General features: G+C 32.3%; 1 protein-coding gene across 1 annotated transcript; it reads left to right on the top strand.

Annotated features, from left to right (window-relative positions):
* Positions 1 to 9,626: 9,626 nt before the first annotated feature.
* On the top strand, positions 9,627 to 11,039 carry LOC132760000 (uncharacterized). Its single transcript, XM_060751885.1, has one exon. The coding sequence runs from the start codon at positions 9,627 to 9,629 to the stop codon at positions 11,037 to 11,039; it is 1,413 nt and encodes a 470-aa protein (XP_060607868.1).
* The last annotated feature ends 1,353 nt before the right edge of the window (positions 11,040 to 12,392 follow it).

Genomic DNA, 12,392 nt, shown 5'->3' with positions numbered 1-12,392 from the left:
ATGAACACTTCAAAGAAACAATATATAGGTTTTCTTTATGTAACAGTATGGCTAATGTAATTGGGTAGAAGGAAAGTGAAGATTACAAGACCACCCCATATGCTACTAAATGCACTTAAATGGTGTAATATACCTACTCTATAATGTCACCTTCTCCTGCCATAATGACCCAAAAGACAGTAATCTACCCCAATGCCAGGTATTACTCTCACTAATAATTTATCATATTTCAATTTGCTAGACAATGCGTGTTCTGGTGTTTAACCATGGAATAATACCCAGCATGCAATACTGTCATCAAACTCCCTGTCACACAATATAGATTTTATCTCCATGATAAAATGAGCAGCTAATGCAGCACTAAATTAATTATTAGTTTCTTAGATTGTACATTAATAAAATTGTATTGGAGAGTATAAAAGTAAAGAATTTTTTCTTGCTTTTTTTTGCTGATGGTATGACAATTTTGGCACTATTATTGTTACAAACAAGGAATCAATTCATACTGAAACCATGCTTGCAGGCAATATTGATATATGTGTACAGGCACTGGAATGCTGCCTTTACTTGTGATATTACTTGTAGTAAAAACTTATATTAACGCTTGATAAAATGTTTCAAACTTTTTACAGCAGTGTTAACTTTGTTTTAACAGACTTGCATCTGAGGATATTAAAAATCTTACCCAGATCTTAAAGACACATTATCGCTAAAAAAAATAAAAATATTTATTCCGTCTTAATGAAAGGCAAATATAAGATTTGTAATATCTAAATAATAGTTTTAGAGCATGTTAGATGTTTATTACATAAAAGATTAGCCCTGATTGTGAAATTATTTGTAATGAAAGGAGCAAAATGTAAACAAAGTAGTATTTTTCCTTCCATACAAAATACTAAATTACAATAAAGCAATAAATGATTGATTTCAAGCAACTGATCAAAAATAACTTTTTGAAAACTTTAAAATGACATCAAATAGAAAATGCTTTTGAAAAAAAAAACTGGGGCATAATAGGCCTTTATGTGACAAAAGGTACCAAAGAGATTTCAGTTACTAAAATGCAAGAAGTCCCTAAAGATTTCTGAAAAATTACAATTATTAATCATTCCCTTATGAACCATTTGATATCTCACTGGTTGCACACGGACAACATAGCTGTCTGAAGGATGGGTATATCCCCTGGCATGACAGATCTTACTTTTTCAAAGCAGGACTGCATCTGAGGATCAGAATTCACACACACACACACAAAAAACAAAAACAAACAAAAACAGGGCTGTAACTGTTATTAAAACCAAGCTGTAATGTAAATGAAAATCAAATTTTAACTTTTGTCATTCATCAAATCTTGTTCATGTACACAATGTAAAAAAATAACAGTAAACATATATTACAAATAACTTTTTGTATCATGTACACAGATTTGACATACAGATGGTTAAATAAAAATGACAATCGTATGAGAAAAAAAAAGAAATTTGAGCAACCACGGATTATATTCTACAATTTCAGCAGAAAATCAGTGTCGTAGAAATTTTTATTTAATCCGTAGAAATTTTTATTTAATCCGTACAATAAAATTCAAAATAAATGAAAGAGGTACTTTCCGCTCCTTTTGTGACAATAATAATAGTTCAATAAGTATTGAGTTGTCGTATAATTTCCATATGTTTGGTTTATACAGAATTTATTTTAGTTCGATTGTGAAGGAAGCTATAAGCTTATAGACACACTTTTGAATCAATTCCTTGAACCAACCATTAACTGAGCAATATCTGTAAAGTTTCTTACTCAAGGAAACAATGACTTGCCCTTGACAGGGTTTGAACCCATGGGGCTAGTGATCATTAGATTACTAGTCTGACGCGTTAACCACTCCGCCATGTCCCCATGTTCCATATGTTTTAGCCAAATTCAACTCTATCTTTCTTCCATAAATGTCAAACCCCTCGCGGCATGTAGACATGACTCTAGATTAGTCACTTCAGAGAAAGAGATGGATTTCTTTTCGAGTACCAAATAAAAACTTCTTTGAAACTGATTTTGAATCTACAAACGCAAATTTTAAGCATAATTACTTTACACAATCATAGCTTCAATTAAAGCCTTGATAATAGAGCATGCAACTTTCTAACACATTTACAAAAGGAAGTGTCTGTTCGGTACATGCCCAATGTATTGCTTGCAAAAGTTTCTTGAACAGCTTAAAGTATCAATCGATGGCTCAGCGCAATACTGGTCTAACTGCTATTTTTGAAAATGTTCAGGAGAGACAAAAAACTGATTTTATTCAAAAATACTTATATTAGAAAATATTTTTTTGCTATGTTAACATTAATTATAATAAGAAATAATGCCATTTATATAATTTTTTATTAAAATGTTACAAATTGTGTATTTTAGAGTTAGACCTTTATTGCGCTGAAATTCTGAGCGCAATACAAGACTAACTTGAGTTAGACTCAAATTCCCTCTTGCAATTTGGTAAAAGTGGTACAAATATTTGAGTTAGACCTGTTTTATGTTAAATATTCTGATATAAATGAAATTTTAAATTTTGAACAAAATTGTTTTATTAATTTAAACATTGTTTAAAATATTCTGCAAGTCTGTAGAAGAACTTTACAAAGACTAAATCCTTTAATATTTTTCTATTAATATATCATGCAAGCTGACTTTAGATGAAAGTACACTTCTTTCTTCTTTTTCAATTTGTTTGAGATTCAGATTAACTTAAGATCTTTTGCAGATTATCTGTGCAATAAATTTGAATTCTAAACAAAATGCAAACAGTTTTGATACATATAGTGTTATGAACAGTAGTCATGAACAATGATGACTGACGATCCAGGTATATATTATGATATCATCAAATTTTGAAAACAGGGAATGTACATTTTGTTTCTCACATTTGTACAAAGAAGACACATTTTATTTTCTCAATGCACACCATTACCACCATTGGTGCTTAAATGCTGTGATTCCGATATTACTCTTATGCGCTAAATCTTAATGAATTTAATGTATGTGGTCCTCTTTTCTGATGATATAATCATTTAAAAATATCAAATATTTTCAAAAATGAAAACCGCTGTTAGACCATGCTTTTATTACAACTTTTGTATTTACTTTCTCAACTGTTTAGAGTATATTTTGAAAGTGTAATGTGCAAATTTTATGACATGTTTTGCTGAAAACTGTGCATATCTTAAGAAAAGTGTTTCATTTTATATATCAAAGTCATTTTACCTCTAAATTTTGACCAAATAACAAGAGGTTGTCAAACATATTTTAGAGAAAAAAGTAGGGCAGTACAACCCACTATCAGGGATTCATAGAACAAAGTATTGTTAGCACATGATATAATTCAGAATCATTTTTGTAAAGTTAGATGTGCTTTAAACACTTGCAACCACTTACTCATTCAGATATGAAAAGGCGCACACCTGAAGCACCATGTGCACACCTTAGATTAGCACTAAACAATTAGAATGGATAAATGTTTGAATTTTCTCATTGACACTGATACTATACCAAAAGCAGTTGATAGTCATTACATTTTTAATTTCATTAAATTTGATAGGTAAAATTAATGGCTTTTAGATCTAAAATGAAACATTTTTATCAACTTATAGCTGTTTCTGCCACATAAGTCAAAGAGTTTTTGACAATTGCACTCTCGAAAATTCAATGGAGCTGTGTGATGTAAAAAATTATCAGAATACAAGAACTGAAAAGGTCATTATAATGTATAAGTGTGCATATTTTGATTTTTTCTGCACATATCACATCAGACAGAAAGATATTGTATCAATAATATAAGTATTGTGAAGAGTGTGATTTGCACATGTTGACACTATGTTGTTATTGTATTGTTTGAGTTGATAGTGTAAAGTTTATATTTCTAACACAACCTGCATTTTTCTCTATTGAACATAGAAGAACCGAAAGTGTGTGTTATTATGCTATAAAATCGCTGTTTGACGTTCTATACATGCGAGGTAATCATTATACACATGACGTAACAACTAAAAATGTGACGCGCTGACAATAAGAACGGAAACAAATCAGGTGCAATTTAGCTAAATATCGGGTACGGCAGCATTTATTTGTTAATGTCGTGTTAGAATCGAAATAATATATCCAAATTGGTGATTTTATTGCTTGATAACATTACTGTTTGTCGTTTGGATGCGCATCATTATATCACTCAGGATACGCCCTCGTGATATAATTCCTCGCATCCGAACTCCAAACAGTGATGTTAATGAGCAATAAAATCACAGTTTGGGATATATTATTTCTTAAATAACTTTACTTGATTAAAGAGAGTGATACAGAAGTAGATACATAATTTAAAAATAAAAACCCAGGAACGGCTTCAAACCTTAAATTTGTTATTGTGTTACAGGCTAAGTTTGATTTGGCAGTGAAACAATGTACAGTCTACCCCCTTACACCATCTTAAGCAGAACACATTATATAAATATGAACAAAGTGTAAAATTAAGAATTAGGAAATTTCAGCATATGATTAAACAAAGGTCAAACTAAAAAACAATGAATTTTTAGAGGGGGATCAGGTTATGAATCCACTTAAAGTGTAACACATGTTATTTTCCATTTTAAATGTGTGCATGAGAAGCATACATGTACACTGTCTTTTACTAAATTGTACAAAAATGATAGTTTCAACTGCACTTTATGTTATCAAATAATACAGTGTAATATGATGTAATGACTTCAAAGACAAAATAAATGTTTAATTGTGACACTTAATTATTATTAATTTTTTTCAAGATTTTTACAGTTACTTGTACATGTTATGCAATTGGCTAATATTTCGCGATTTATACAAAGCACTGATGGAGGCAAATAATTTCTAGTGTTTTCATGAATTCTCAAATTCTTTATAACACATTTCAATGGGATATGCATATTATTCTGTACCTGGAAATGAAACATTTAAGGTCTAACTCAAGCATTTTTGAGGAAAATTGATATATTAGACATCGCAATAAGAGACCAACTCAAGTTAGACCTATATTGCACTGACAAAATTGAACTACCTGAGATAGACTTTTATTTTAAATGTAAATAAAAAAGGCAAAAAAAGCATTAATTACCCTAAAATTTTCACAGAATGTGTATTTGACCTTACATTATCAAAATATGTAAAAAAGTGATTTTTGGTAAAAATGTCACTTAGACCAGTATTGCGCTGAGCCATCGCAATGATGTTAAGAAACAGTTCGAAAAAAAATCTACAAATAGGTACTAGAGTCAGTGTACCTGGTGTCGTACACTTTTTTAAGGAAAAATAAGAAAATTATTTTATAGTTAAAAATTCTTCTTATATTTGATATTATTTTGAAAATGACATCTTTTGCCCATAAAAACTGATGACAAAAACGTTTCTCTCTTAACTAGGTCATACTTTAGACGCACTTGATTTTAAGCGACGGGAATGGGCCAAATATAATAAATAGTGGACCCGGTTCCGCACACAAGGCCATTTTTACACTGAAAGGTAATTTTACATCTTAAACATGTTTTATAAATTATTTAACATCTCTAAGTCCAGATAAGATATATTTTTTTGCAAATTTTCAGGACTTCAAATCAATTTAATGCACATTCTTACTACAGTATACAAACATTTATTTCCATGGATAGTAGCATACATGAAACATGTAACAGCAATGGAAACATACTTTTTTACCACTTGTAGGTAGTAAATGCAGACATAAAAAAATATTATTGCAAGTTTTTTCATCTATTTAGTTATGATTTGTTTGATTAAGAGTTTGTTATTATTTTAAATAATGTATCTTAAAGCTGTTTCTTAAATGTATACAATGTATACCTGCCTGTAACACTCGTAAGAGGGGTTGGCAGTATCCAGAGATAGAGATAGATAGATAGATAGAATCAAAGTGAAATGACTTGGCATTTGGTAGTTAGGAGAAGTTAATTCATGTGCGTATATATATCATAACTAACAGCAAATTTGCCATAACAAAAACATACATTTCTTTAAAAATATATATTTTATAATAATCTAAACATTAAAATAGAAATTAGCATGGTTAACTTGCTGAATAAGTTGTTTTTATGTGTGACCTACACAGCCATGTACATGTATTTACATTTTCGTCTGCACTCTCCAGGGACAGGCTGGGGTGCAAGATCCCAGATTATGTCATATCTTGTTGAAAACATGCCAGTTCATTGAAACACAGAAGAAAACTGAATAAATTCATTTGAATTTTCAAGAAAAAATGAAAAATTGGAAAGTGTGCGGGACCGGGTCCTGTGCGGAACCGGGTACACTGACTCTATATCCTACCGTGACCCAAATTCGGCGTTCTCCTAAATTCGGCGATGTTTTGTTTTTCATCATTCACGCGAGATTTCAGAGGTGAAGGTCAATCATGTTTATGTCCCACGGTCTATTTTTACAATTCCAGTGATTTTCTGCGCTAAATATGGAGATACGGCTGGTAAACATTAAAAATTGTATATGACATGGAGAAAATTGTGTGTTTTACCCGATGCAATTTCAAGTTTATCTATACTTCCCTCTATTTGATTGATATTGTTGCTTGAAATAATTTGACAGTCGCCGTTTTTATCTAAATTAAACTAACTATTTTTACTGCCGATCTAGGTCAACATACTACGTCACAATCCCGCCAAAATAAAAAAAATACTGCAACCAATCAGAATCGCCGAATTTAGGTGACGTTTTCAGATCGTAGTAAGATTTTACATCAGCCATATTTGTTTAGGAAGTGGCTAGCCGTACGGGCCCGTACGGCTAGCCAAAAGTTCTAGCCGTACGTGAGTCACGTACGACTAGCCAGGACACACTGTATTGGCTAGCCGTACGGCACTTTTCAAAAATATATGGAAGGCGAAAGTGCATATGTTAATTATGACTTTAAGCGAGGGTTTTAGTCAAGAATGTTTACTTTTTAGAGATTAATCGACGTGTTGGCTACAGTAAAGAATTTACTTTGTCATCTCAAGACGTCGAGAAAAAATAGCGTTTGGTTGCAGTTAAATAACATCAATTGAAATAGTTTACAAAATTTGATAATAATCCTTTTTTGTTTCATTAAGTTTAATTTTTAAACTGAAAAAAAAAAAAAAAACAAAAAAAAACAACAAAAAAACACCGAAAATAATTGTTGTTGGGCTCTGAAAATTGCGTCAATTACCGACAGTATAGAAATTTGTCCATCGTCCATCATTAAGAAAAGTTTGCATTATTAAATTATTTTTCCTTTTCACCGTTTTTTTTTTAATATTCTTTTTATTTATTCCCCTCCGATCATTATTTATTCGATCCATGTGCTTAACAGATTTAACAATTCATCTTTCATACAAATCATAAGCATGAAAATTAAGGACGTTATAACATGCAACTTTGACACTCAATTTTATTAAGATAGATTATACAACGCTTACTCGTATTCATTTTTTTTTGTGCAAAATTGCGGAGCATCTTTATTAAAGTGAACACACTAGGACAAATGCGGAGATTTGATTAAAATCGTTGTTTAAAGACACAAAATAATGACATATGCATTTTCGACTTCCATATAATTTTGAAAAGTGCCGTACGGCTAGCCAATACAGTGTGTCCAGGCTAGTCGTACGTGACTCACGTACGGCTAGAACTTTTGGCTAGCCGTACGGGCCCGTACGGCTAGCCACTTCCATTTGTTTATATTTGGCAACCGCTGAACGATTACATTGTTAGAAATGAACTAAAAGTAACTTTTAAATATTTGTAGTAAAATTATATCAAGTATAATTATAGATTACTGTAGTTTATTGAAAATGCCATTGACATTTGTTCTTATATCGCCGAATTTAGGTTACACCGGGATACATTTATGTGATGGCAAATTAATGAAAATTTTGACAGATGAAAAATAAAAAAGTGTGTGAAGAAGTTAAGTAAATTATGCAATTTTAAAACAGTACAGAGCTAACAAAATAAGGCCATATTTCCCTGTGGTCCGAATCCTAAAAAACCTTAAATTACTGCCCAGTTTCAACAGCTGCTTTTGCTTCTCAAATTCCCCCTAATTTCCTAAACATGTCGTACTATATTGTAAGGGAAGTAACTGCAGTGTCGTTCTGTGAATGTAAGGGAAGTAACTACCTTATCCTACCGTAAGTGTAAGGGGAGTAACCACGGTTTGAAAAACAAGACTTATGCTCAAGATTACTACAGCCAGCGTTCAACAAATTAAAATTATAAAACAGTAGTCCGTTAAATGCCGTATCTCTGTACCGGGACATTATAAAATTAAATCAGGACACAGAGCTCTAGTTAGATGTTATCTACTTATCTGGTAAAATAAAGCTCCATGATTAAATTATGTTCCATCAATTTATAAAATTTACATGTAGGTAGGTAGGTAGGTTTCATGCCGTAGGTAATGACAATGTATCTAAGTTCTAACCCTTTTAGTTTGAAGGAGAATATTTTTTTTATTTTCGTTATTTGCTAACTGGGAAAACTCATGATCCTCCTCGAGCCGGGCCAATTCTAACCTCATATATATGATTTGCACAATCTTGGTAGAGGTCCATGATACAATGTTGTTTGCCAATATGTAAGCTCTAGCCTTTGTAGTTTTGAATTGTTTTGTTTTTTGTTGTTGTTGTTTTTTGTGCCTTGCTCACAGATATCTATGTTCTAGGGAAGCTGATATTTTAAGTGTTGTCTTATTGTTTCCATGGGAACCATATTTCTGCATGGGACCAACTTTAGAAGCCCTTCACCATAGGAACAATCCTGCCAAGTTTGGTTGAAATCGGAGTTTTAAGAAGACGATTATTATATAAAAAATTATTGTGGTGTTTTTTGTTGTTGTTTTTTTTCTGCCAATCAAAGAGAAATGCAACATTCCCTTACTAAACAACCAATCTGTCATCGGTCAAAATCATAAAACTCATATAACGATATACATGTACAATGTATATATATTTTGTATGTGCCATTATTAAACAATCAATTAAAATAATATATTCTGAAGTTTATGCCATATTTTTCAAAATTTTCAAACTTCGCACGTTTCTTCTGCAAACTAAGAGTTCGATCATGTTAAACCCGTGGTATGTAATATGTTGATATGACTCGGACAACACTAAATACTTGTCTTGGGATATGGTTTTAACATTTGTGCGCAAATGTTTTCAAAGTTAATGCTTTTATAATCGGATATATGGTTAAAGAAGTACATATATTTGGATACTTTACAATTAAGTCGCAGGATTATGCCGTGACGTTTAGTAGTCACTCACGTGTGCTAGTTAAACTGACTTCTGAAATATGATAGCCCGGCGCGAGATTTACAGCAGATAAATAATAATACCATTTAAAAACAATTGTTTCTAATGTTAATTTTATCGCGTAAAATAGTGATAATCAGAAATTAAAGGTAAACTGACAATAATTAAACAATGGTTCTTACTAAACTTATCAGATCAAATATGTGTTCATATTGAAATAGTGACAGCAAATCAGGATATATTCAAAACGGTGTAGATCAAGTTATAAATTACATAATTAAAATAATAGCACATTTTAAATTAATAATAATAATGGAAGATTTTAACCGAAAGGAAAAGTCTAATATTCAAGGGTACACAATATGTAAGGCTAACCACGCATCAAGCGCCAGTAGGGATGAATACAAAGCGTTCGTTAGGAGAATTGAAAAGCTTCTCACTGTGGTGAAAACGACAAAAGAAGAAATAGATAACAACAGTAGAGAAGTTACAACCGCTTATACCGACGCTGTTAGAGACATTAAAAAGTACCGTGAAGACATCGATGCATATTTAGACGAAATGGAGCGGAATCTGCTAGAAAGATGTCACAATATAAATCAGGAAAATGAGAAAGCAATAAAAAAGTTAGATGTTGAATTTAAAACCATGCAGTACGAGTTAGATACAGTGAATTCTAGTCTAAAATCTCACGAGAGACTATCTGCTGACATGGTTCTAACAGCAAATGAAACAAGTTCACATTTAAAGGGTATTATTCAAGAGTTAAAGTCAGACAATGGTGACACTAAACTGCAACTGTGTTTATTTAAAAGAAGTAAAGCCATCAGGGATATGGTTGTGTCTAGGAAAGCTATAGGGAAACTAGAAGTGACGCTTACGGAACCTTCTTTTCACTTAGACAAAAAGAATTTATACGACATGGCGTATAACGGTAGAGGAGAAATCAAAGTGAAATCTAAAACTGATAAAAAGGATTGTTACATTACCAGCATAATTGTGATTTCTAGCGGAATAATTGCTTGTGCAGATTGGGCAAACAATTCGGTTAAACTGGTGGACGTAAAAACCGCACTTGTGTTGTCAGAAATCCATCTAGCATCCCCTCCTTGGGATCTTGCACAAATTTCAAAAGACCAGATTGCAGTTACAGTAACAAGCGAGAACAAGATTCAGTTTCTTAACAAAACAAACGGCTTTACGAAAGGTCACAGTATTGATGTTGTGGGCAGATGTCGAGGAATTGCCTACAACAATGACAATCTTGTTGTATCGTACGACGACCCTTCGAAAGTTGAGATCATGAATCTACACGGGAAGGTTTTGCGTTGTTTAAAAGCAGATGCGTCAGGAATTCCCCTTTTTGAACGGCCTTACTATGTCATGTCCAGTTCAGACGGTGAAAGTGTATATGTCTCTGATAATGAGAAACATTCGGTAACACGACTTGCATACGATGGTGAAATACTCGCTACTTATAAGGACACGGAGTTACGGTGTCCAAGGGGATTAGTCGTGTGTAGAGATGGTTCTCTTCTTGTGTGTAGCTCGCACGGTCATAGCGTTCACCTGATCTCGTCGGAATGCAATAAGTTGAAGATTATGCTGCGACGGAAGGAAGGTGGCGAATTTTGCCAGGCTATTTGTTATTTTGATGCATCTGACACTTTGTACCTCAGTAACTTTACTTTAAGCGACCAGATACGTGTGTACAAATTCACATGAAAGTTAGCGCAGGGACGATGAGAAAGATTGTTCCTTGTAAAATAAAGTACAGTGTACTGGCAAAATACGAATGTTAGAAAGTCGGCGAATAACTTGAAACAAAATGGTGTTGATCATAAGTATGTTGCTTGTTTGGTAAAAAAATAAGGGTCCCGTATTGTGCAAAGTTGTTGATTTGTGTTTTAATTTTGGTTAGAAATAACAATATCCAGGTATTTGCTCGTTAGATATTTTTAATTACACGTGGTCTTATTGCAATCATTATAATTTTTTACATTAGTGCAATTTTTTTTCATTTCAGTATTATTTGTTTATTTGTTGCTGGTCAGTTTATGTTGTTTTGCTTTCTTCATTGTTTTGTAAGTCAAAACTTTATTATTTGTTATCATATTACTATTTGATATAAGTACTTACTTTAATCTAAAAATTCAGTGGCAATTCTTGTACAGATGTTATTTCTATTGTAATATTTTAGAAAAAGACACGCACGTGCTTTAAAAAAAATATTTTAGCCTTATTTTTCAAATGTATGTGGATGAGGCTATAAAATATAAATATGTTTACATTTGTATATGCATGTATTGATAAACTGAGCTAGTGTTATAATATTGGTATCGTTATATTTCGTGTTTTATGTATATTTTTGTAAATAACAACCGATTGTAGATCTACACTTATGAAACTGAATGAACGATTTATTTCATTTTGACCTTCTGATTAAATTTCCAAGGAAATGGTGTTGTTGCCTTTTCAATGTTATTATGATTATACATGTATAGATTAACCATTTATGAATTAATGAAATTTACGCAGAATATGTACTACAAAAAAAAAATGAAAAACAAAATCAACAAGGAAGGGCGACATTCAATGAACACATTCACCAGCAGATGACCACGGGCAAGGAGCCCAGCAGGACACCAAACAGGGCAGGGCACACGGCCAAAAACAGAAATAAAAACAACACAAAAAACACACACACAAAAACGTACCTATGGGGCATCACTATAAAACAGGAATTATAGAAACCAACAAAGGCAACCAAAAATGAAAATTTATTTAAAAAAAAAACAAGAACAAAAGGACAAGGATGAAGGGGGAGAAGCCCCGAAGGACGGGATAGGGGTTTCGTAAAACTGGAGAAAAAACATAAGGGAAAGGGAAGATATTTACGAAGACGAAAGAACCAGAAGTGACGCAAAAGTGTTACACGATTGTACAAGACATACAACTGAGGAATACGGAGGGGCGCCGCCATGGAACTGCTTTGGAATTTAAACCGGTTAATGGTGTACCAAACCCTACACTTAGCTCTAATATGTTGGTTTTAAAAAAGGTCATTTTAAAATGTTA

Source organism: Ruditapes philippinarum, unplaced genomic scaffold, assembly GCF_026571515.1.
Source record: "Ruditapes philippinarum isolate M1 unplaced genomic scaffold, ASM2657151v2 ctg339_1_1_1_1, whole genome shotgun sequence".
NCBI classification, from domain to species: Eukaryota; Metazoa; Mollusca; class Bivalvia; order Venerida; family Veneridae; genus Ruditapes; species Ruditapes philippinarum.
The sequence above is the reverse complement of the archived record's forward strand: the minus strand, read 5'-3'. Positions and strand labels throughout refer to the sequence as shown.

What these genes read in the sequence shown, in the direction of transcription:
- LOC132760000 (XM_060751885.1), top strand. Translation starts at nt 9,627, where the DNA reads ATGGAAGATTTTAACCGAAAGGAAAAGTCTAATATTCAAGGGTACACA.